The 26,129-nt window shown below is 37.4% G+C and overlaps 2 protein-coding genes across 2 annotated transcripts; both read right to left on the bottom strand.

Annotated features, from left to right (window-relative positions):
- Positions 1-1,747: 1,747 nt before the first annotated feature.
- LOC132108498 (microtubule-associated protein 1A-like) lies at positions 1,748-11,919 on the bottom strand. The gene is made up of 4 exons (XM_059515201.1): positions 4,887-11,919; positions 4,550-4,782; positions 4,147-4,320; positions 1,748-2,452 (listed from the first exon to the last, which is right to left on the bottom strand). Exons 1-3 carry the CDS (start codon positions 11,695-11,697, stop codon positions 4,165-4,167), a joined length of 7,200 nt encoding a protein of 2,399 aa, XP_059371184.1. The 5' UTR covers positions 11,698-11,919; the 3' UTR covers positions 1,748-2,452; positions 4,147-4,164.
- A 138-nt stretch (positions 11,920-12,057) lies between these two features.
- Positions 12,058-24,814, bottom strand: LOC132098910 (electromotor neuron-associated protein 1-like). Its single transcript, XM_059505192.1, has 3 exons — positions 24,580-24,814; positions 24,055-24,156; positions 12,058-12,089 (listed from the first exon to the last, which is right to left on the bottom strand). The coding sequence occupies exons 1-3, from the start codon at positions 24,812-24,814 to the stop codon at positions 12,070-12,072; spliced, it is 357 nt and encodes a 118-aa protein (XP_059361175.1). The 3' UTR covers positions 12,058-12,069.
- Positions 24,815-26,129: the final 1,315 nt, after the last annotated feature.

Raw genomic sequence — 26,129 nt, 5'->3', positions numbered from 1 at the left:
TGTGAACTACACTCACTGATTGAATTAAAAAGAACCAGGATATTCTGTAGACTACACGTGGACTTTCCATAATCATTTGAAAAAAAATGTTAAAGGGGTCATAGGATGCTACATGCACTTTTACAAATTGTTTGAACTGAAATGTACACAACCACCCTATAATGATTTTTTTTTATCTACTAAAATCTTTACCCCCTTTTCATATCGAGCCGATCTCAGATGCCTGTCTGTGTGATGTCACAAAAACAGGCCCCTCCCACGATAGTTTGATTGACAGTAGTGTTTCAGCACAGACTGGACTGGTGTCTTACCTTAGACCCACCCTGAGTGAGCTGTCATCAGTCCACCATTGTTTCACCGCTGGAGCAGATGTGGACAAGAATGTCTCCTAACCGATTGAGGTGTTCTGTTGCTAGATGTAATACTGAACATAGCAGTCTTCATTTACTCCCGACATCTGAGCTGCTGAAGACGCAGTGGATTATGTTTGTTTTTGAAGGAAATGCGCCCCTGATCTACATAAATGTGTCTATGTTTGCACGGAATCATTCGTGATCCAGCTCCACCTACAGAAGAAGTGACTACAAGGTTTTTTAAAGAATCTTTGCAAATCGTCTTTCCTAATAACATGCTAATTAGCAAGTTTCACGATGAATGCGGCTAAAGTGAACAGTCCCTCAGAGAGCAGCTCAGAAGAGAGGGGCGGAGTCAGCAGAGCTCATTAACATTTAAAGGAAAATGCTACAGAATGGCTTGCTCTGAAAAGAGCTGTTTTTTACACTACCATTGAGAAATTTTAACTAAACTATGTTATAGGCTTCTCATTAAGACCCTAAAGAATCATATCAACTTGAAGGCATCCAATGACCCCTTTAATGTTAAAAGTCATCTCAAGTTTGTGGGGTCCATATTTTCAAAACATAATTTACTGTCTCTTTAGGTGTACACTTGCATAAGCATCATTATCTCTAACAGTTATTCATCCTCATACTCGTTGGCATGACAACGAGGTTCTTATCATTCTTCACCTGGAGGGTTTTCATCCTGTTAACCGCGACTGCCTCATGACACACATCTTCAACAAGACCGAGTAAACAATCATCAGAGGATCCCACATTTCATAATACATCTGAATTCAAGTCCCGCCACCAAACATAATCCACAGTGTATGTATTTCCATATGATTAGGATCAGTGAACAGTGAGGTATTGTCAGCATTGCCCGCTGCTGTGCCAAGCACTGCATTTAGTTTTCTTTAACACAAGGCCATTGTTCGTTTCCATGCCTTTTCTCTCAGAAACAAACAGGGAGGGGAAGAAACGATGGGTACTAACAGATAATAGGTATGTGACCCAGAAAGTGATGTCAACGTCACATGAATTCAGCTCAAAACTGAAATCTTGCACTATTACACTGATTCTTTATGCTCACAAACCAAGTCATATATTTATATATATATATATATATATATATATAGACAGTATATATATATATATATATATTTATATATATATATATATAGTTGGCGAACAAACCTAGTGTATTAAAATAACTAAAACAAGATTGAAAATTTAATCAAAAATGGAAAATATAACAATGAAAACATTCAAAATAATCACATTGATATAAAAATAACACTGATATGTAACAAACAATTTATCAATTTTAACTGTATTCTCGTATTTGAGTTTCATTGGAGACATTTCATGATTCGTTGACGGCTGACTCAAGGAAAGGCAAAAATTGGTTGATGTTTCCCATTAACATATTTTATTTGTGAATATCAAGGTTTATCTATCTACAACATATCTGCAGACACTCATTCATAGAGCTTAAAGGAAGATAAAGAGTAACGTTACTACACATTAAAAAAAGAGCGAAATTAAAGCAAAGGTAATGAAAATATGAAAAATTCAAAAGAAATCCAAGTACACATTTTTTAAACAACACTGCACACTGGAAATGATAGCGCGGCCTGGATATATGTGCCTTTCAGTACAATTTAGACCATTATCATTTAAATATAGGTTTAAAGTATAGTACTTTATTTAATATAACTATGAACTATTACATACAAGTTCAAACTTAAGGTCACATGCATTAAACAGCTAGCATCAATGGAATGCTAAATTTCAAAGATTTGATGCTATTGAGATGGCAAACTCAACATTGCAACTAAGGGATGTTTTGCACAGCACATCATGACTATTTGTTTTTCTTTTTGTGTAACATTTAGTCTTCATCTTTAAAAAAAAAAAAAGACAAGATAATCACACGGACACTTACAAATCTTGAATATAAAATGTGATCAGTGATCTAGTCACTTAATCTGGCAGTCTGCAGTCTGGTGCTTGTATGTGTTTGTTAATTTCTGTGGTACTGCAAAATCACATCTGGGTTTCACCGTGTCAGCAGCACAGCCAAATAACCAGAAGCTCAAAAGTTACAGCACCTTAAAAACATTAGAGGCAACTGTTAACTGTGTATCCTCATATATTGTTCCTCAGAGGAATATAAAGAATTATCCTGAACCATATCTTGTCTTATCAAACCTCTGCACTTTTCTCTAAAGATGAAGTTCAACAATCAAATCTTATCAACTAATAAACAAGACTAGGAAAATCATAATTGAATATATATATATATATATATATGTATATATATATATATATATATATATATATATATATATATATTACATCATCTCGCAGAAAGTATGAAGATTAAAGATTACATTTTGACTCAAATCTAACTGAAAAAAAGTTATTTTTTCACTTATAACCTTCCGTGAGTTAAGCCAAGCACCTAAAAGCATAGCAGTATTCAAATGCATGTTCAACCTCATGGTAATATACGTGCAATGCATACAGTACTTTTACAGTAGTTTTCTATTCATCCGAAAATGGTATAAGATCATCATCCCTCTCATCTTTGATTCTGCTCTGTGACCAGAGCTTAAGCCAGCACTATCATTCATTTCATCAAATCAATTCTTTTTAAGCCTTAGATGTTACTCTATTACCAATGCACAAAGAAAAACCACTGCAATTCTGAGTGTTTTATGACATGTTTTGAAGCCACAATGTGCTTTGAACAACATGAAACACACTATAACGTTTTTGGAATAGGTTTAAGTGCAGTATCCATGGCTCACATATTTCATAAAACCCTATGCAAAGCCATAAAAAAACCTCCATACATAGATTATTCACTGAACACCATGCATTTCTATTGCCGGAAACTTCGGCTTACATTTCTGTTCTCAGTCATCCTTTCTTTCCATTCCTTTACAGAAAATTTTATCCTATATACATTTTATAACCAATAGCAATCAAGAGGAAATCATTTTAAGATGCTAATGAATATAGTGAATTTTCTTCAGTTATCTAATTAAAAATCAGCAATAAAACTTCATTAACACTAAAAATAATGAGGTTTCTGCTGAGGTACATAGCCTCAATTTCTATTTGCACAGAAGGTATCTGAATGTGTGATAACTTGATTTGATGATTATTTAATATATAATGAGTGTATGTGTGAGCTATGAAAGAGGATGATGCGGGATGTGTAACTCAGGGCCTCAAAGCAATAGTATCATGAATTGTTCAGACGAAAGCAGGAGAATCTCATCTAGTTGAGCTGCAGTATTTAGGGCATTTCTGGTGTTCTATTCAAAAATAAGTAAAGAGGTATACTTGTGCTTTAGTTAAATGACATTGTAATCAAAGCTATGTAGCTTAACTTTGTTATTATATTTAGCATTCATTTGGTAATCTTGTTCAGTATAAAATTACAACTGGGAATATAACCATGAAAACTAGTTAAAACAGGCCCTGGACTAAAATGTAAAGGTTAAACATTTTAGAGACCCTTTTATGTATGTATGGGTGTATGTATGTATTGTAAAACATAAAGGGAAAAGCCACCCTGAAAAGTATATAGTGAAAGGCACGTCTTCCTTCTGTTCTCCTGCAGTCTAGTAACTTTCCTCACCAAGAAATAATAATCAAGGTTTATACCATTTGACTGGTGTTTTTTGACAGTATGTGTTGGTTTAAACCTTGAGAAGTTAAAAAGCAAAAGGTTAAGAATTTGACACTGAGTAAACTACAAATGAAGGCTGTAACGGAGAGTAAAGATGTGAACCTGGGAGACATGTTGAACTTAGAACTCTATTTTGCAGGCTGGGAATGACTCGTCCTGCATCACAACTGTACTGCTGCTGGCCAGGACCATAATGTTCAGCTCCTGTTGCTTCTCATGGGTCTGTTGATACCATTCACGGGTCACTTCTGTGTCATGAGTCGGTATCAATGTTACCTACAAATAGGACAGAGTAAGACATTAATAGTATAGCACAATGGTTGACTCAAATGGTTTTGAATCACTTCACTCCAACTTCTCTATTGGAGTTGAAACTGACTACAAAACAATTAACCAAATATTAATATGCAGAGCATTCATAAAATATCCATCAGATTTATCAGCAAATTATAAAGTTCCAAGGCTGACATCTACCAACACAGAGAGCAATTAACAAATATTACACCTGTAGATTGGATCCCCACTGTGCCTTTCCCTCTAGCAAGGCATCTAGTACACTGCGGCTTGGTTCTCCACTGCTGGAGTCGTTTCCACTCACAACATAATATGAAGAACGAACACGTTTGAAAAACTCCTGGTCCACATTTTTAGCACTGCAGTGGTTGGGAATGTAGGCCAGATCCACATAGATAGGAGGACCAGGGGGCATAGATGAACTGAGTTTTGCAGAATTTGAACCTGTTGGAAAATTGAAATGAACAAAAACTTGCTGTCAGTGTGATGCTGGCAAATAAAACAACTGCTCTAGCTTAATTTGCAAATTTGAATGTTTATATTTATACCTGCACTGTTCTTGAGGCCATTGACAAGGCCTTTGCCAGTGTTGTGGCTTGACCTTGAAAGGTCGTCTTCCATTTCCTTCTTCCTAAGAGAAGTGGTGTGAGTGGAGGGATCCTTGGATGGGGACCTCTTCTTCCTGGCATCAGACTTGCGAGCAGGAGATGAAGACTTAGTTTTACCTAATTTTCGTAAACCCTTGTTTTTGGAATCTTTTTTGATTGGTTTGTCGGTTAGGCTTGACAGAGCCTCGGGATCAACCATACATACATCAGGGCGAGGGGGACAAGGAGCAGGGTCCATCATTGGTGATGGGAAAGGATCATGATTTTTAGCAGGCGACCTAGATGAATAATGCTTTACCCCATAGTCTCCAGATGATTTATCTACAGGCAGGTAATCTGCATCTTCATCAGAGTCATTGTTTCCTTCTGCTGTGATCGATGGACACTCTTCCGTACCTGGTGGAATATCAGAATCTGACTGTGAATGCAATGGCTCACTGACAGAGGTTGGAGGTGTTTCCTCCTCTCTGGCACTAATCCCAACAGCCATGGCACCAGAGAAGTGTTGCAATTCACTGTCCTCGCCATGATGACTGCGAGAGTGGTGACGAGGTTGTTTGTAAGATCTGGTCTTCCCCGAAGGTTGCTGTTGATCAGATGCTTGGCTTCCCTGTTCCTCATTTTCCTCGTCACTTGTAAGTTGACATAAGCTTGGGTTGATGAAGGATGGAGATGTGTCTCCTCTCCTCTGCTTGTACTCACAGGAGGAATAGCCTTGAGAAGCTGTGGATGAATTTGGATGGATACCAACATTTGAAGGATAGTTGGAGACATCATCATGTCTGTTTGGATCATCTGCGTAAAAGGAGGTTTGGAAAGGTTGGTCTGTGGATGAAAGAGAAAGAGGACGGGCTGGTTGTTCTGGCTCAGTCACTTCTTCTTCTTCATACTCATCTTCATGTCGATAATGAGGTGGGGATGCTCCCGGGTAGATGTCTTGTTGCTGCTTCATTTCCCATTCACTTGGGCTTCTAATTTGTTTCATGTCAAATTCTTGGTCTTGCATCTCTATTTTTGACAAGCCTATCCCCACCTTGCTGGATCCTCCAAAAGCCTCTGGTGCACTCAAAGTAACTTCTGCAGGCCCATTTGTTGTGTCTGGTTTTGTGGGCTCAGGGTAATTGGATCTATGTGAGGTATGCAAATCTGTGGTAGTGGCTCCCAAACCAGAAGGTATGTCCTTTATTAGTGTCTCACCCAAGGAAAATGTGGCATTTTTCTTGTCTGGTTGAACTGTAAGTGGAGATCTTTGGTACTGAAGTTTATCCTGTTCAGTTTCATACATATAATCATCCTCCTCTTCACTACTCTCTGTGTCTTCATAGTACTGTTTTTCAGGGCACTCAAATTGAAGTGTTGATGAAGCACCATACAGATCTTCAGGCATGGTGTCTTTCTGTGTGGTCAGAGGCATTGAGGTATAAGGTCCAGTCGCACCAAATTCAGCTTGTAATCTTGAGTCCTCATTCCACTCTGATTTGTAAAAGCACTTACTTTGTGGGCCTTGATCTGAGATATTGCTTGTAGAGTAAGCAGGTTGTTTCTTTTCACCTATACAAGTACCAGCATGTGGAGGGAAAGGCTTGTTCTCCTCAAATGGTGATAATGGCGACAATCTTGCAAGGCTAGAGGTGGTTGCAGGGGTCAGCTTTTCAGACACTTCTAAATATTCATCCTTAGCCTGCCCGCCAGAACTAGAGAAGGGTGAGTCCATTACTGGTGAATGTTCATCTTTGAAAGATGAGTACTCAAATCCAGTACTGGCTGGAGTCTCTATCTCATCCCCAAACTGGCGGCTAGTGGACAGAGATGCTGAAGCTGATGAGGAATGACTGTAAGAAGAGGAAGAGGAATATGCTGTGGCTGACATAGTTGTGTAACTGAAGCCCAATAAACCAGGGTCTCCTGATTTTTTCCCTGTTCCATCTGGTGTCTTTTGCTTGTCAAACTCAAGATCTTTGCCATCATAGTGAGTAGAGAATTTATCTACAGCAGACTTTGTTGAAAGGGGTAAATATGACTTGACATCTTTCTCATAATTTTCTACAAACTCATCTCTCTCCTCACTAGAAGAACGTTCAAACCCAGATGAGCCTGTGATATAACTTTCAGTGGGAAAAGTTGAGGAATCACCTTTAACAGTTTGACCTAAGTCCTTGGGGCCCTCATGGATTAGAGTGGATTCAAATGTCGATGAACCTAAAGCTTTCCCATAGGTGTCAGAGCCAAAGCTGTAGTCCTGTGTAATGGTGTCTTTCTTTTCTTCCTGGAATTGAGTAGGTACAGTACTGATGTCACTGCTTAGAAGATGCTGGGCATCTTTCTCCTGTCTGTCTTTGGCACCTTTCTCTGTATCACTATCACTTACATGCTCTCCATACTCCTCATCATCTTCATCTTCATCTTCTTCATCTTCATCCTCTCCATCAGCAAACATCTTCATGTCTCCAGCCATGATTTCTTTTGTGGCAAATGTAAATTGGCCTAACACAGAACTTTTAGCACTGTGAGCAGTGGTGAAGCTGTCCGTTGCATAATGGCATGATTGTGATGCACCACCCACTGCCATTCCACTGAAATCTGGCTTTTCAAATTTAACTGAAAATGTGTCTCTCTCTGTAGAAAAAGATGAGTTTTTCACAGCTATCTTTTCTTCAACCTCATTTATTCTCTCTGAGAATGTTCCTTCAGGTGTATCATTTAACTGTGGTGTCCCATATATACTTTGTGCTTTACTATATGAAGTTGATGATGTTTCCTTTTCATTTGATGCTTTAAGGTCAGAAATCTTGCCAGTGGAAGAATCTAGGGATTCCTGCTTTTCTGTTTTCTTTAAAGTAACATCAGTATCATCAAAAGTGTGCTCTGTTGGTAGATTTGGAGAGTAGGAATCCACTGAACTTGATTTACTGTCGTACACATCAGAGTATGTAAAGCTTTTCCCAACATAGGGTGTATCTTGCCTAACCACCCTCTCAAATTCACCTTTGATGCCCTTCTCACACTCAGGGAAGGAATACAAGCTGAATTGAACACTTTTATCGATGTCTTTTGAAATCACTTCTGGGTCATCTATCTCTGAGAATGATGCATCTTTTTTGCCTTGGCTTGCTGACATGGCATCTAACTTGCCCTGTGGTACTTTTACACTTGAGTTAGTACCATCCTCAGTTTCACTTTCATCTTCCTCTCCCGAGCTTAGCATCTGGGATTTGCACTCATGGCCCAAGTAGGTCACATTTTGTGGTTTATCTTCCTCATCCACAAATTCTTTCTCATTTTCAAACTGCTTCTCCTCTTTTAGGGATGATGGCTGTTCAGAGTTTTCTTCATCAAGAAAAGTACACTCCCCCTCTTCTTTGTATTTAGTTTTACCACACACTTTATTGCTTATTTTTCCATAATAATCCTCTTTATCTTCCTCTTCATCCTCTTCTGAGTCATATAATGCAGGCTTAGTGCTGGACAATTCCTTTACAAAAGGATCCACTTCATCATCAATTATTTCCACAGACTTTTTGTCAGCAGGAGTCTCTTGGGCTAAATACTTCTGAGAATCAAAAGTCTCCTTATCTAGTTTTTCATCTTTGTCCATAATCAATGGCTTTTGTGACCTCTCCTCAGTGGGAGAGTAGCTACTGCTGGTCGGTCCTGATTGTGTAGGTGAGGCAAACCTCACAGTGCTGTCATCTGGGCTGAGGCATCTTTCTTCACTCTCTGAAATAATACTTGTCTCTGAGGTGCAAGGCAAATTTGGTGAGAAGGACAAACTTTTCTCAGAGGTGCCCAATTTAGATTCATCCTTAGAGAGTGAGATTTCCTTTTCATCTTTTTCTTGTGTGCCAATCATCTGAGGAGAAATATATGCTGTTGATGTGGGAAATTTATTGGAAGCTTTTTCAGTGTCTTGGAGCATGGCAGCAGATGCATAACCCTCATGGATCTTTCCAATTGGCATATCAACATTTGGTGTCTGATCCTCATCTTCTTCCTCATCCTCTTCATCCTCATAATTTGTGGGAACAGTAGCCTTCACTGTAGTTCCTGTTTCTGGCACAATGGGTTGATATTCTTCTGAAGGAGGTGATTTAAAACACTTATCCTCTTCTAAGGAAGAAGTTGGAGAAATAGTTCCAGCAGAGTGGAGGTACTCCTTTCCTTGAGTGGCATCTGTTTGTACAGATGATGGTATACTATTTACAGTATCTAAGAGTAAAGAGCTTTTCCCTGCATCTTCAGTAGGTGGTGCTGTCATGGATGCCATCGACTGATCTTCAGTAACAGATGTTGCAAAAGATGATAATTTGTCATATTCAGTGATGGATGTGGCTGATGATATATGCTCTTCTTCAGCCAATGGAGCCACAATTACATTGGTTGTGTAAGCTGATAGGACTGGCTCCTGGTCTACTGCAAAACCTTTTGATGATAACTCAGAAGCAACAGACATGGTTGGTGGTTTCATGCCATGAATGGTGTCAAAAGTCCCAGGTTCATCAGGAACTGAGATATCATAAGAGCCGACATCATATTGTATATGTGGGATTCGCTCCTTTGTTTCCTCATTAATCTCCTTATCAGAAATGGTCTGCTCTGTCTCAGAGTAACCTGGAAGGGTTTCATCTTGGATGAAAGACACATGCTCTGCAGCACCCAGAGGTTTGGCAGATTTAATGTCACTTTGTTTTGTCTCCCAGTCTTTTGCGGGTTTTTCTTTTCTAGTCTCATCAGATTTGTACTTGAGCTCCTCCTCATGTACAAAATCTTCTGCCTCCTCTAGCTCTGCTTTCTCAATCACATCCTCTTCTTCTTCACTGTCACTCTTTTTAGGCTTCATTTCAAACTCTGTATCTTCTTCTTTCGCATTTTCTTGACATTCTTTATTTTCGCCCATCTCCAAAAAGTCAGATGTTGTAGCACTTTTTAGTTTTGTGGTAAGGTCATCCTCTATGTCATCTTCTGTAGTAGCACCTTCATCCTCAAATCTATCAGTATTTTTAGAGGGGGATTTAATTTTGTTTACACCATATGGTACCCTTTCCTCATGAGGGGACTCTGTCTCGACATCTGTTTTAGTTATTCCTTCATCAGAAGATTCAATGTGAGGGACAACACTGTCCACTGCAGACTGAAAAATTGGGAGTACTTTGCTGTCTGTGGGCTTGGAAAGCTCCTCCTCCATTCGCAAGGCTTCAAAATCCTTGTTAAGGTCTTCTGGGGAGGAGACTAAGGACCTGTCATTCTCCTGTTTCTCAACTGAAGTTTGCTTAGCAGCTGGCCTGTTTTCTTGCTCTTTTGCAGCTTTAGTTTTTTCTGTTTTAGGCTTTACTTGAACCTTTGCTTTGTTCAGAGTCTTCCGGACCTCAGGGGTGAAGGGCTTTAAGTCAGGTTTTGTGATTTTTCTAAACTCTGGCTTGATTTTTTCTTTTTTCTTCTCCTCCTTACTTTTGAGTTCTTTTTTAACATCATCTTTTTTTACATCTGCTTGTTCTTTCTTGGTGTCTTTCTTTTCCTGATCTTTCTTCTCCTCAATCTTAGATGCTTTCTCCTTGATATGTTTTTTAGGAGACTTTTCTCTCTGCAGCTTTTTTTTCTCATGCTTAAGTGAATCAGGTGATGCTGTCTTGGGTCTAAGTGGTTTTGGAGTTTTAACAGTCTCTTTTATTTTCTTATCTTTCTTTTCAACTTTGTTCTCTTTTACAGAGTAAGTCTTTGACTCAATATCTTCATTTGCCACTTTCTTGCTTGCTTTTGTAGTGGAAGACATTTTAGGGGATGATTTAAGACTTTCTTTGCTATCAGTTCTCAGCTTCATTTTGGTTTGTTTAATCAGTGGAGGTGGAGCTCCAGATGAGATGTCTTTTTGAGTAGCTACTGGATATCGCAAGAAATCGAGATGCCTCAGCTTTTCCAGCCCCTCAAATATTTTGTTTTGAGGGGCATTTCCAGGAAACAGTACTCTGACAATCTTTTCTGTTGGACTGGCAGGTACCCACACAACCAGAGCTGTCACTGATGTGAGGTAAGGAACTGAAATCTCACCCTCTTTGCCATTGGCCAGGACAATGCCAGTCTTAGCTTTACTGTTACCAGCCCACTTCTGCATGAAGAATTGCATTTCCTTACTGTCCTTGAGAGGATTTAGAATATACATGTCTAGTTTGCCAACACCCAACTTGTGAAAGAGTGTTAAAGGCTCAATTGTGTTGCTCATAACTCTGTATATGGGCTCAGGTTTGATGCCCAGTTTGTGAAGGTACTGCAATGTGAGAGAGGACTCCTCAATGCTCCTCTTTGTTTTCAGTGTGGATTCGGGTGCCTTCAGCTTGTCTGGAACATTAAAGAACACAACACCAAGCTCTGGTGAGATCAGGTTTTTCATCCAGTCTCCATACGTATTTGAACCACGGCTCTTCTCTTCCTCCTGCTCTGCAATTTTTCTCTGTAACAGTCCATTTATACCAGCGAGATTATCTGCTCCTATGTGGGTAAGGAGAACAGAATCAATCCTATCCAAATGTCTGACCAGCTTCCAGAAGCAAGATTTTCTGTCTGATCCACCATCGATTAAAATATTAAAACCATTGATTGCAAACAAAGCAGAGTCGCCCCGTCCTCCAGGAAAGATATAGCAGCATGGTTTGGACAATTTCAGGAACCCTCCTGAAGTTGGTGGTTCCAGGAGCTCAAAAGGAGAGGGAACATCCACTGTCTCAGAGATGCATTCTGTAAACTCGCTCACCCCTTCCATCTCAGGCAGCACGGGCTCTGGGTTCAGGCTTTACTTGAGTATGCTATGCTCCTGAATGTACCGCAGGGAGCTCCAGCCCCCTTCTCCTTTACAGGACACTGTAAAAAGGCTTGCTGGCCTGCAGATGGCTGGTTTAAGAGATCTTTAATCTACAAAGAAAAAAAATCAAAATAGTTCTTAAAGTTCAATTAAAAATGTAAAAATGTAAAGTGCTGTGAAGTATTATGGGACCTATAATGGTGTATAGCCACTTACCTTACGACTTGACAGAATGTCAGATAAATTCAACCAAACTCTCCACTTTGCAGGATATTGTCACCACTCTGTTCTGTACTTTGCTCACTTAGGACCAATAACTTATGTCCTGCTGAGTCACAGAGCAGTGTTCTGAACTATAAAGGAAAAAGAATGCATTATATTTTTATATTTGACAATTAAAGCCATATTTGGATTTCTTAAATGGTTATATGGTTCCATGCAAATAAAAAATTTGGGAAAACTTGGAGAGGTAAACAAACACTATGGTTTATTTATAACTACTTCTATAGCAACATTCTCCTCAGAAGGATTCACCAACACAACAGTCTCAAGGGCATCACTCTTGTATTGCACTCAAAAACACTAAATGCTTAATATGGCACACGGAACATTTATTTACAATATTATTTATTTCAAAGATTTTAAACTGTGCCAATCACTGCCTTCATGCACTTCATTACTGTTTTTATTCACAATTCTTTGTCTCTTCCTGCTGCTGTGCAAGAGTAAACTAATCCCCTGAAAGCAGTCTTCTCAATTCCATGCAATCAAAACAATATTGCAAAGCTTCTGCAAGCAAATCTATGGCCTGTTGCCATGGGGATAGTGGACTGGCGACTGCCGGCAGCCACGTTACACTGACCGGGTCTTGGTGCTGCGCGACGCATTGCAGCATTTCTGAAAGGGTGAAAAATTCCTCTCTCTAGCTGAAAATGTAAGTCCAGCATTGTACAGTTGAAACATACAAACAAGTCTATGACACTGTGCATTGTAAAGCTATAATAAGCATAAACCTCTCATTGGCTGTTTAAAGGTCACTACTTAGATCTTTCTATAGGATATTTATAGGGTCATTTTCACAGCAGTGAGAAAGGAACAAGGCCGCTTGGACTTAAAAAGCACACTGATGATTTAACTAGGCTTCTAACACTCTCAGTAGCGTAATGTACATAGCATGATAAACGTGATGAGCTTGAAAAAAATACTTCTTAAAGCATAGCATGTATGGACAAACTACCACAAAATAAAAAATATATACATAATTTAAATGTAATGAGTCTGATTTTAGATAAAAGAAAAAAAAACTGAACAAATCAGTGTAGATCAGGTAGTAGTATGAAATAGAAAACAAAATATGAATAAACAAAGTATTTTTGGTAACACTTTATTTCATGGTGTCTTTGTTAAATATATTAAGTGTACTTTCTATTATAATAACAAATATTCATGCAAAAATACATGCAAGTAACCCTTAACCAAACCGTAATCCTAACCCTATCCATGTAGTAAGTACCGTACATGTAGTTAATTAATATTCCTCAGTACTTATATGTATAATTACACTGTAACAAGGACACCTTAAAATAAAGTGTAACCATATTTGTTTCTGGCATAACATAGATTAAATAAAAACTACACTCCTGTAAGATCATTCGATGGACTCTGGACAGTACCAGTGGACTCCAAATAGTCCCAACCCAAAGTAAACTTCACACTCTTTTACTTTGAATGTTTTTTGACAGCAGAAACCTTTTAGGGATTTGCAGCCAGATACATTTACCTGAGTTTTATCCTTGCAGACATTTGACATCAATAAATTTTTTCCTACACAGCTAACAAGATGCTTTGGGACAGCTGGCAACATGACCTTCAAATGTGCTTTCACTTTGAGACAGAGAACAGATAATGTTATGAGCTGCTAAATCAGGCTGCATGGTCTCCTGTGACACTGAGCTGAGCATACACACACCTTCACCTTACTACCATTCTAAAACAAAAAATGCATTTGCAATCTACTGTAGTTCATGTGAGATGAAAGAATTTGGATGTGGAAATGCTTTGTGTTTTTATAAGAAAATTATTTATTAGAAAGAAAGTTTTGTGTGTGTGTGTGTGTGTGTGTGTGTGTGTATATAATCCTACATTGCTCTGTTCATAATGTACATACAATCCCTACATTGCATCCTATTTATTTTCTGTATATACTCTGCTCAATACTGTATATAGCAACTCCACTGTACATTCTGTATATCATAGCTTCACTTTTATGTACAGTATATAAAACACTATATTCTTGCACTTCTGGTTAGATGCTAACTGCATTTCATTGTACACTTGCACTCTGCATAATGACAATAAAGTTAAATCTAATCTAATAATCTTAGGTCTAATTTACAGTATACAGTAAATGCAATACTAATGGCACAATATTAGATGCCACAGACATAGTCATTTGCTATGTATGTACTGTAGCACAAGGACCCAGCTAACTACTGATGATTGTGCATCTGAAAATATGCTGAAGAATTCTAATTATGACATTAAACACCTCCTTCTTAGTCATGTTGTTGTAAAGCAAACCGTTAAATTTAGCACTTTAAATTTGAGCTAATTCAGTATCACTCAACTGAGAATGTAAGACACTGACAAATGGGGTCAGGTGTATTTTACACTTGCTAAGACAAATTTAGTAAAAGTCAGTCTTAGATTTGATAGCAATCTGTGCATTTTAAGCTTTACAAGCAATTTTGGCTTTTAGGATTAAATGATAAACACAAGTGATCCAGGCGACTGACACGCTTTCAGTGAGAAGAAATTAGTAAGACTGATTGATTGCCTTACAGGCTTAAACAGTTTTAAAGACTCACTTATGATTTGCTTTTGAACTCGCAATGCATCTAAAATCTTCATTCCAAAATCTTTTGGAAAAGTGACACATGGCTTTGTGTAAAAAAAAAAAAATAATCATTATTATTTCAAAGTAGATATGGCCATATTTTGCCACCAAAAAAAAAAAACTTGATCCTAACAGCTGAAACTATATTTGCAATTCTGGTTCTTATTCTTCACTCATCAGCAAGATGAAGTGTAAATGTGATTGACTCATTTCAACACATCATTATCACTAAAGAGAAAAGTTAAGAAATGTTAAACATTTTATGCTGTTGTTGGATGACCATTTTAATAATTTAAGTCAATGACAACCACTAAATTTATGTACAAAGTATTACATTTGATAAGCCAATGTTATCTCATTTTATCTTTGCCCTGTCCTTGATCACTATTCAGCTGCCTCTCAATCACACTGTGTGATACGAAGAGACAGGGAGGGAGAGTCGAGGTGTGTATCACTTTTTAAACAATTATCTAGGGATAGTGATTCAATAAGCAGCTGTAATCTTATTAAAGCCATCTAATCATACCCATAGCACTGAAATTCTGACCACTAAAATGTCCTATCCATGCCTCTGAAACCACAGCAACAAGTTTATGTCAATCAAATAACTTGTTAACAAGCAGGGGAGATAAAGACTCCTTATAACAAAGAAAGACAAGTGCTGAGCTCTCATTCATATGTATGTGCTCCTGCGGTGTAATGGACCCATTATGCTGTAAACAGCTGGAGCCAATGAACCAGGAATATGAGTTGAGTTTACACAAATGACTTTAATATAAATTACTAAAAGGGATAATATGTACAAAAAACAGAGGGGCACCTAACGTGCCCATTTTGGAAATTATTTGTTACATGCAGATAAACTGAAAGCTTCAAAGGACCATTTAAAATGATACAGAAATGATTTGCACCCATAATCGCTTTTGAGGATTAATGACCGGGGACAATAACTTGGCTTGTGGTTTTGGTCCTGCCTTGCTCTTTAAACAAAATTGGTTACACAGGTGTGAAGGGGCTGGTAAAAACACTCACGCAGTCATTTGGAACTGGAACAGGGTGGTGCTGAAGCAAAATCTTTCTCGCCTCCCATTAAATAATGCTGACCTCAGCAAAGCAAATGGCTGATCGTTGTTGAGCGAGATAGTAGCAGCAGATATATTTCAATCACTGCCAATCTAAACACACAAGCAGCACTAAATAGAATCAGCTCAACTGAAATGTTATAAGCATATAAAAAAGATGAAAACTGAAGGCAACATTTGCATAATCCTTTCACATGACAAACATGTGTCTCTTTAAAATGACAGTTGAACCAAAAATAAATATTTTGTCATCATGTTGTTCCAAACAGTTATTACTGTCGTTTGTTTTTCTGTGAAACAAATAAGATGTTGATGTTTCCCCCAGAGATTATTTTTGTTCAATTCAATCAATGCAGTCCTGCCAAATACCTTTTTATGTTTTTCAGTCATTCGGATTTGAAAAGTAATCATAACTGAATTTTCATGTCCCTTTAAGATGCAGTTATTTACTACGTATAAAGAGCACAGTGCATCAACCTGTTTCTGCTTCAGAGAGATATGTAATGAACTAATATATGTGAATTCATGTCTTGCCTGTGGAATCTGTGCACATCTTTTCACCGCACACGGCGACGCGTAATCGTGCGCGCGCGCGCTACAGTCACAGTTTCATCTAAAGCCCTGCTTCATCCCATAATAATCAGAACCACAGATCGGGGTCAGACTAAAATTATAATGTGTTTCCAACAAATTAACCAGCGATTTCTGGCAATATGCAGTTCCTTGAAGTTACCAAAAACTTTAGCTCTGTCATCAAAAATGTAGCGGCTCATGAAAAAGAAACTAAAATATAGAAAACAAAATCTAGTGAGGAGAAGTCATGAATAAACGTAGCATTCTCACTCATATTTCTAATCCAAAAATCTCTCGTTTATGCTGTCTGCTATATTCGCTTATTTAATAAGCATCTTTGATTCCTTACAGTTAAGTGCAAACATGTAACGTTACATTCATTCACTTCCATTGATGGCATAATCATACATGCTTTAAAACGGCTTGTTTTTGCGACCTTTAAATAAATAATCCTGCAGACAAATCTGTGCAAAAACCAGAACCGATACAGACCTAGACAGCCCGTGTAAAGGCAAGGCTACGACACGAGTTCAGCAATACTGCACTTTTCATTAATGAATAACCTCGTTCAGAGAGAAAGACATCTGAACCATATGCCAGTAAGCAAATATTTGAAGAATTGTATGACACATAGATTAGTCCTACCGTTGCTGATGCTGAGCTGTGCGTATCGTATCGTGCGTCGAGAGCGCGCACACAGACACGCGAGTGCGCGAGAGGGAGTGGGTGTGGCCTATGAGCATGGATTCACGCACATACTACGAATGAGGACGACAATGCAATAGTGTGATAGCATTTACAGTCTACATTTCTGTGTCAATTATTTCGACCTTGAACATATATAAGTCACTGATAAATAAGATGAATGGTGAACAAAAGTAGAGATTGGGTCTGTCTCAGTCTGAGGAAGCATTTCAAGGTGTTCTTGTTCACCTGTATTCACCCTAGTTTTTCATTTATTTACAATTATTATTTTTTTACACTGGGAGATACCTTTTAGTTTAGTACAAACAACTATTGAAGCTTATTTGAGCACCCTGAGAAGCACTCTATAAATAAAATTATATGTATTTATTTGTTAATTTGAAATGTAAATGTTCAATATTAAAGCAACAGTATGCATTTATAAGGAGGTGAGAGAGCACAACTTTCACCACTTTTAATTCAATTTATTGTCTGTCTAGTGTTTATTCTAATGTTGGCTTATTACAGTTCGATACCTGATCAATAATACTGAATAATAGTAATAATAATTATAATAATAAACATATTCTGACCTGGAAGATTGGAAAAACGCAAACCAAAATCTCTCGAGAATGACTGGGGTTTACACAGTAAAATATTTTTTCCTCCTTTTCTGATAAATCACTATCAGTATTGTAAAAAACAACCCTTCAGCATATCGAGAGGCTCTGTTAACAATACGACAGAAAAGAAAAACACAAATTTCTACTTGGCACCATAATATCAACATGAATAATGTAAAAGAGTTTGACATACTATAACAGCTCAAAGTGACTAATTCTGTCTTTTTCAGCCTCACCGTGTGCTGTAATGGTCACGAATGACAAGGACGGGCCATTTAGTAGTTAATGTACAGCTGATCCCAGACCAACAGCTGCAGGGTAAGACTGCCAAAATCTGACCCATTAACTGCACTCCATCAGCATTCTCTCGCAGACAGTCTGCTGGACGCTGACCACCTCTTTGACAGTGAGCCAGTGCAGAACTGTGTTTACAGTAAGAGGTGGAGGAGGCTGTCAGATCGGAGATTAAAACTAACAAAACAAAGAAGAATATTTATACTACATTAAACGTTGAACAAGCAGATTAGATATATATATGAAGAAATTTATCGAATTCCTCTGGAAAATGGTTTTAACTGAAGGAGTGTATTTTTAAAAGCTGGAGGTGATGAATGCATCTAGCTGCTACAAAAAAGGGTTTGCATTTGTTAAATGAAATTTAAATAGATGCTATTACAAGATTATAAATAGACACTTCCAGACATATCCTAAGCAGCTGTTCAAAGCAGCAGTCTGGCTGCCACACCCTTAATGCTAGACAGCCTGTGTCCATCTCTTGATTTATCTCATTTATTTCATCCTTTCAGTACAGTCCCTTGATAACATCTTGCTCTTACTGTATTAGCACATTACTCCAGATTTAAAGCCTCTTCTGCAGAATTTGTAAGAGAAAACTGTAGATGGTGAATGTCCTTCTGCAAGCACTTCAAATGTCTTTCCATGGTCAGAATTCTTTGCAGACACTATTTTTATGCTCTAGACCCTAACAGTAGGGAACCCTGGTTTTGCTTACAACAATAACTCCCCGTCTTTCCTAAGACTTCTGGTACAGAGTCTGGGTGTGGGCTCATGTTTCACCGTGGAGCATGTGGTGCAAGATCCAGCCCTGCAATCAATGCCACCATCATTGCTCAGTGTCCATGTTCAGACTGCAGTGGTATAAAAGAGCACAATCAAAAGCCCATCCTGAATTATTTATCAACCCTAGAAAACATGCTGGAAACCTTGTAAAAAGCCATCTCTGCTTTGGCTTTATAAGTGAAGAGATTTATACACTTATACACTATAATGTCTAAGACAAGATTTCCATTTCCTGTGCAAACATTAAGGTGAGAAAATCACAAATCAACACTTCACTTAACAGCTCACTTAAGCTTCAGTGCTGTCTGTGAAAATCAGTTCCATGTTAAGTTTTGTGGATCTCCGAGATTAGATTTTGCAGTAACAAATATATTACTTGGAAATATGTTTTTAGCATCTGATGTCCCATTTTATGATTTCATAATAAAATCCTACTGTCACTGGGGTGGTACCCTTTCAATAGTAACTAATATTCACACCTTAAGTACCAATATGCACATTTAAAGTACTATTATCTAACGTTGAGGTAGTAATACATACCTTATGTTACTAATATATCTAAAATTTTGGGGTAAATAAGATACAAAGATGTCCCTTTTAGCTTTTATACCTTAAAGGTACCACCCCAGAGACAGCTTTGTACCTTTTTTCTCATACTATCACTGTAAAAAAAAATTTTTTTATTAATAAATCAAAGATTACTGGGTTGTGTTTTACAAGAAAATAAATGATTCTGTGTCTTTCTATACTTTAAAATTTTTAATTTAATGTGCTACTTGCTGTGTTTTTGTAATTAATTAGGAAATTTTGCAATTTCTCAGTGAAAATTGTTTCCACACTTTCTATTGTTGTTGTTGAGAAATTATGGTATATATAAATTAAACTTTCAACTAATTGGATTTAAACTCACATATTATATATAACAAGATTAAATCTCCATAAACAAGTGTAAAAGCTATTGAATTAGAATGCATCCTCTCCTCGTCTTTCTATCAGTGCAGAGGGGCTTGCAGTTGCATCTCTGATAGACTCTTCACTCTTTTTTCTCCACCCTGTCAATTACCTCTGGTTATTGACTTAATTATGTTCTGAGGATCACATAGAAACTCATGCAATTAAGTCATATTTGGAGGCTTTTACAACTAAACGTGCTACACATAAGGACTATTACAGCAGTGAGCTGTGGTCACAGTCATTAACGTGCAGCATGTTGCTGAGAAATCTAAATGAATTGAACAATGCCCAAGACAGCTAGGGCCATGGTGACCATTCCAGCCTCCTCCCTGCTGCCTCTAGGGAGGTAAAGGGATCTGTAACAATTGTTCAACGACCCATCCATCTGTGTTGGTTGTAAAATCCCCGGCTGAAGTTCCAAGAGACAACCACTCATAAGGGAATAGCAACACATATGTAAGTCTATAATACACTTTCATCATCAGACTCAGTACAGTAATTTCATCTCTTTTTATCTAAAAATATAAAAATTTCTAATAACATACATTGCATTTTTTACATTTTCTTAATGTATTGGTCTAAAGAAATCCCTGTCTTCTAATTACTTGTCCTGGAGTCTATTTGATCGACTTGTTGCCGGAGGTTGCTTTCATGTTTCATCTCTTGCACTTTTCCTCTTGAGACAAAAGGTCATATAGGAATTCAGCAGCAGCACTTAGAAGCATAAATCTTGCTCTCCTGCTTAGAACTTGCAGTCTTTCTTTTCAAAACAAATGCATTCTATAAATTAAAAAAAGATACCAAAGACCTCACACATGAGTCAGTGATGCTACAATGAAAACCTGCTCTGTAGTGCTTTGTGTAGCTATGAATTTAGTTAAGTCTATTGAAAGAGCCCACAGACAGACAGATAGATCAATTGATCTATAGAATTGGACAGGAGCTCACAGTGAGGTCAGTTCACTTCTGGACAAGGTCAAACTTTGATACCGAATGAATGCAGGGACTCTGTCCAAGAATTTCACTGAATCATGAATGAGTCAGATTTACTAGAAACTACCTTCAGTTTACCATCAACGTATACCTAAAATGTATACCTGGTTTTAAATACTCTGTTTCAGTTCTTAGTTCAGATTTCTAGTCTTCAGGAGGCAAAATAAATAACACAGTCAACAATGTGGAAAAAATGACCTGATTTGTTTAGCCTGTCAGAGATCACAGATGAGATGTTCATGCTCTGAGTCCCAGTGCTGCTTAAACTATAACTATTTGTTCATTTACATAGATAAAAATAAAGTAAAACTTTAAGATGAATAGCTTTAACTCAAAATCTTTTAAATATTATTCTCTGTACGTCGAACTTGTTGCAACAGTGATTGGTCTCTTATACCCATGTCCAAACTGCATTTGGATCCACAAAGTTTCCTTGGCCCCAAATGCTGTTTGAACCTTGTCTTTTGAGGTTGCTGGATTACTGGAATCAGTGGATTGGCACTTTGCTGGCTCTCTACAAAGTCTGCCCTTAAGAGTGAGAACAAAGCCCCTCTGGCTTCAAGCATTTTTGTCCCTCAGTGATGGTGGAGCATTATATCATTTTATTTGTCCTGCCCTTATTCAGAGAGCTAATTGCATCTTTCACTTGAGTGCACACAGCAGAATAGCATTTGCCCTCACAGACCTTGAAGAAATCATTAAAACAATGGCTTGTCTAAACAATAACTTAATAACTGGCCACTGTTCATAGAATTTTATATATATATACTATACTACTATTATATATATATATATTAAATGTTTTATTTCAGTTTTAGTTATTTTAGTACATCAAGTTAAACTAAAGAAGCGAAAAGAGAAAAGGAAGAAATATTGCCTTGATAGTTGAAATAAAATAAAACAAAATAAAACAAAATAGTTAACATTTATTTAAAGTAACAAAAATGTATTTTATGGTTTTAGGCTAGTTTTCAGTATAGCTGAGATAACCCTTGAACAATACGTTTAGCGTTGTTATGATTTTCTTAAATATCTGATTTCCTGACATAAAAGTGGATAAAAGACAGCTCACAACACCTAGATTCTGTGGCATCTCAGTGTGGTGCTGAAAGGGTTAAATCATCCCACCAGCAAGCACTCTGATCTATAACACCCATAAGCCCAGTAGTCTCCACTATACACTGATAGGGTCTCACATGGACTGCTTCTCTACTGAATAGAAAGAGGTGGAGAAAATCATTTGGAAGATATATTATATAAAATATTATTATCAATATTATAGACTGGTGAAGACTAATAGTGATGGAACTGATGATTAATTCATGCAGCGATAGATAGGGAGTCAGCAGTCACATATGAAGAACCATATGGCATAAGGGAGGCTAGCAGAGAATTTACACTGAAGCCTTGACGTACAACACCACAGAATGGAGAGATTAAGAAAGACAAGAAAAATAGTGATAGAGTGACCATGCAGTGTGTGCAATCTTGTGCATGCGTGTGTGTGTGTGTGTGTGTGTGTGTGTGTGTGTGTGGGTGCTGGTATGCCATGATGCAGAGGAAGTAAATTTAGATGTAACACTTTATCCTCTTTAGCTTTATATCTGCTGATGGGTGCAGAGTGCAGCATAGCATGTTGTTATCAGCTGTGCTGTTCAGAAATGCCAACACTTTACAGAACAAAGCATTGCAAATGTTGTTATGTGCTTTATTAGATAAAATAAAGCTAAGTGTATTAAAAGAAAAGTAAAACAATTAAGCTTTGCTTAAAATGTACTCGTCATCAAGCCATCCAAGAGTCAGATGAGTTTTTTCTTCTTTGAAGAAACACAGATTTTGAGAAATTACATCATTTGTGAAATCTAGTTTAAAAAGTCCATGCACTGTTTTCCTCTCACATCAAAAACCACTGACAGATTTGTTTAAAACCATTTTGAACAGTTTTCACTTGTAGGCTAAGTGGTGCTTGACCTGTGCATATTTCTGTTTCATATAAGCTGACTTTTCACTGGAGGAAGTAATATTATGGACAGAGGATTCATATTTTAGCCAGGAGCAGCAGTTAGAAGTTTTAAAATAGATTTTTTAAAGGTTGGATTGATGTAAACGCGCAGCTTTTCACTTCACAATACATCCATCAATTGTCTGGAGTCATGTGGATTATTGTGATGTTTTCACTATTTCTGACGGCACCCATTCACTGCAGAGGATCCAGTGGTGAGGGAGAGGTGATGCTAAATTTCTCCAAATCTGTTCTGACGAAGAAACACTCATCTATATCTTGGATAGCCTGAGGTTAAGTAAATTGTAAGCAAGTTTTCATTTTTGAGAGAACTATTCCTTTAACCAGACATAATAAATAAATGTATTTTTATTTATTTATTATATAACTCATGTACTACTGATTTAAAATCATTGTTCTTTTACACAGTCAAATGGACTTAATAAAATTCACAAGTTTAACATATATTTAGAGTCAAGCTATCAAGTTGCCGGATAAACCCAAGAGTGTCACTCTATTCCACCCATACATCTGTTTTAGTCTGTGTTGCTTGGCAACATGCAAAGCTGGATGCTTTCGTTTCTTATGGAACAGTATTCATTGGCAAAGAACAGATATACAAACTTACTAATGACATGCTGATCTGAATCTTGCTTAGCTAATGATGAATGATAAACATCCTTGAAGCACAAGAATGGATAACATGGGCAAAAAAACATGCCAAAGTTACACTGCAAGGGTGGCACAGAAGTGCTTCTGAAGTGGTATTTAGGTGTCTTTACAGACTGTATAATGCTGTTTAGAGGAGGCATAAATGCATTTACAAAGCATTTACAACTGTATACTTTGATACTAGGTGTTAAGCCCCGTTCACACCAAGAACGATAACTATAAAGATAACTATAAAGATAACGATATTAGCGTCCACAGCAGCGAACGATATCGTCCGTTTATTCTGAGCGCAGGTGCGTCTGCCGCTTTAAATCCTCGAGCTCGTTATAGCAGGATGGATTCTGATTGGATGTCAATGTATCGTTCATCAGCTGGAAAAAATCGTTCTGAAAATGATTCCAACGATACCGTTTCTCTATGCCTTTATCGTTATCTTTATAGTTATCGTGCTTGGTGTGAACGGGCCTTTAAGGTTGGTCAGTACAGGCAGAAATAGTCTTTTATGCAGTATTGTAACTTTACACTGAATTTTGAGCAGACACAGAGCAGCTTTAATTCAGCTGTGTAAAGACAACTTTATACATATTGAAATATTTAGCACTGTACACTTAAAAAAGGAAACATCAATGAATAAACAAACAAACACACATGGCTACCAGAAATCATATAATATGCTACGGGTTAAAATAGTAAATTATATTTTTTTAAACATTTTTGCAAAAGCTCATGCATCATCTTTATGAAACTTTAATAACTGACCTTTCACCTCTGACGAGAATTGGGCATAGTGTCTTGCTTCATAGAGCATTAGTTCCTTATTCAAGTCACAAATGATCAAATCAACGTCCCATGACAGGATCCCTGTTAGATGCACAGTTAATAAATCAAGCATACACAATGCTAAAATCTCAAAAGATAAACAATACCCTACACAAAATTTACACACACTTGTCATTGATATAACTGCTAAAAAAAATAAAACCTTCCACTGTAAAAAAAATATATAAATAAAATAAAATGCTTGCTGTTTCTTTGTAATTACTTGTGAAATTTACTGCAATTTCTGCAATAATTTTTTCCCACACCATTCTTTCAATGTATAATGATCACATATCATCTGTAAATGCATACATAAGTTTCTTTATATGATGCTCAGATATTAATAGCTGTTAAGCTTAAACAGTGCTGCACTGTTTATCTGAATAACGTCTGTTAGGTCCATGTGTGACTACTGAACTCTTCACGCTTAAAACCCAAAGGTAGAAACCCCAAAATGCGACTCACCATGTTTAATGTGTTCCTTCACTGAATCAAGCTGGTGATCTGTTGAAATTTCTCCAATCACAATAAGCAGTTTCGAGTCTGGCAGAAAGGAGGACCGACGCACCGCTGCTGTCCAAGGTGCTGAATAATTGTGCTTTTCTCCTGAGGACCTACAGCAGCATCTCCTAGTGGCATTTCCATAGTAACCGAGTCTGGAGCTGAGGGAGTTCTTGCATTTCCATGACAACTGCGCCATCATCCCTCTCCGTGGGATGGGATCAGAGGAGGAGCAGAAAGAGTGGCTCGAAAAAGACGTCCTGTTATTGGTTATTGGCTGCCACCAAACTCTTACATTTCATCATGACAACTTTGCTATCGATAATTGGTTCTGAGCTCCTGGGGGAAATAGCTGTTTACAGTCCATCTGCAAACGACTTTTCATTATGTAAAGAAAATAGGAAGTAATCCAGATTAAATTAATTCTCAAAAACGGATGTTTGCAAACTCACCCTCTCTTACTGAAAGACAGTCACAGCCAAGAGTTTCTCTCATTATAATCATATTTTGGTGATCAATAATCAATGAATCATTTTCTTTTATTTTTGTGACAGGAGAGCAGATGTTCTAATACCCAACATGTCAATTCTCTCCACTGTAACGTCGTGTCATTACGGGAGGATTGAGTTTAAGATTTGGGTTTTGTAAATCACAAATGATATATGATCCAAAGATTATTCTCCATAAAACATGAATATTGACCGACACATGAGATTGACTGATATGTGCAATCTCTTATGCACTGCAGATGAGATATGATCTTTAAGCACATCTCACAGGGTTTGGTCATGGTTTGGGTTAGCATGGCTTTTACTGGCTGATATTTGATATACATTTCCACAGTGGTTTAGTCATGAGTAAGCATTCTTTAAGAGGTTTACTGCAAAGTCCTTGTTGCAGCTACTGAAACATGAAGAATGGATTGTTTACTGCCCTCTGCTGTCTACTTCAGTGCACAAACACAATTATTGAATTGTATTGCTTTCCCTGATTCATTTTGTAAAAACAGAGATAATTAAACATACGCAGTCACAAATTTGTATTGATATATTTACAAATTGCACGTAGGATAACGTACATGCATTACTTTCTTGTTACATTTTCTTTGGTATTTACCAATGTTTGTACTATTTCCAAAAGTTAAATGATTGTGTGCTTTGGAAAATTATCTTCAGCTAGCGGTTAGATTACTTACAATATGCCTGATATTTTGTATGAAGTAAATTTCTGATCTCATCTCTCTTTTTTATGGCTCACTGCTCAGTGGAAAATGTCATATGTTCTCATAAGTTAATTTGAATAATGTATTTTTTCCTTAGCACACTCATATAATGGTGGGTTATATAGTGATCTTATCATCATTTACTGTTGCTTACCTTAACTTCTAAGACATTGAACTCTGCAGCTCCTTCAGGATTTGATTTCACTTTAAAGTATATTGCTTGAAGGACTTCCTGTCTTGGTTGCTTGTTTGGTTGTGTCTCTCTCTCTCTCTCTGTGTGTGTGTGTGTTTG

The sequence above is a fragment of the Carassius carassius genome, chromosome 2, assembly GCF_963082965.1.
Source record: "Carassius carassius chromosome 2, fCarCar2.1, whole genome shotgun sequence".
Taxonomy (NCBI): Eukaryota; Metazoa; Chordata; class Actinopteri; order Cypriniformes; family Cyprinidae; genus Carassius; species Carassius carassius.
Note: the sequence above shows the minus strand (reverse complement) of the source record. Positions and strands in the feature narration are given on the sequence as shown.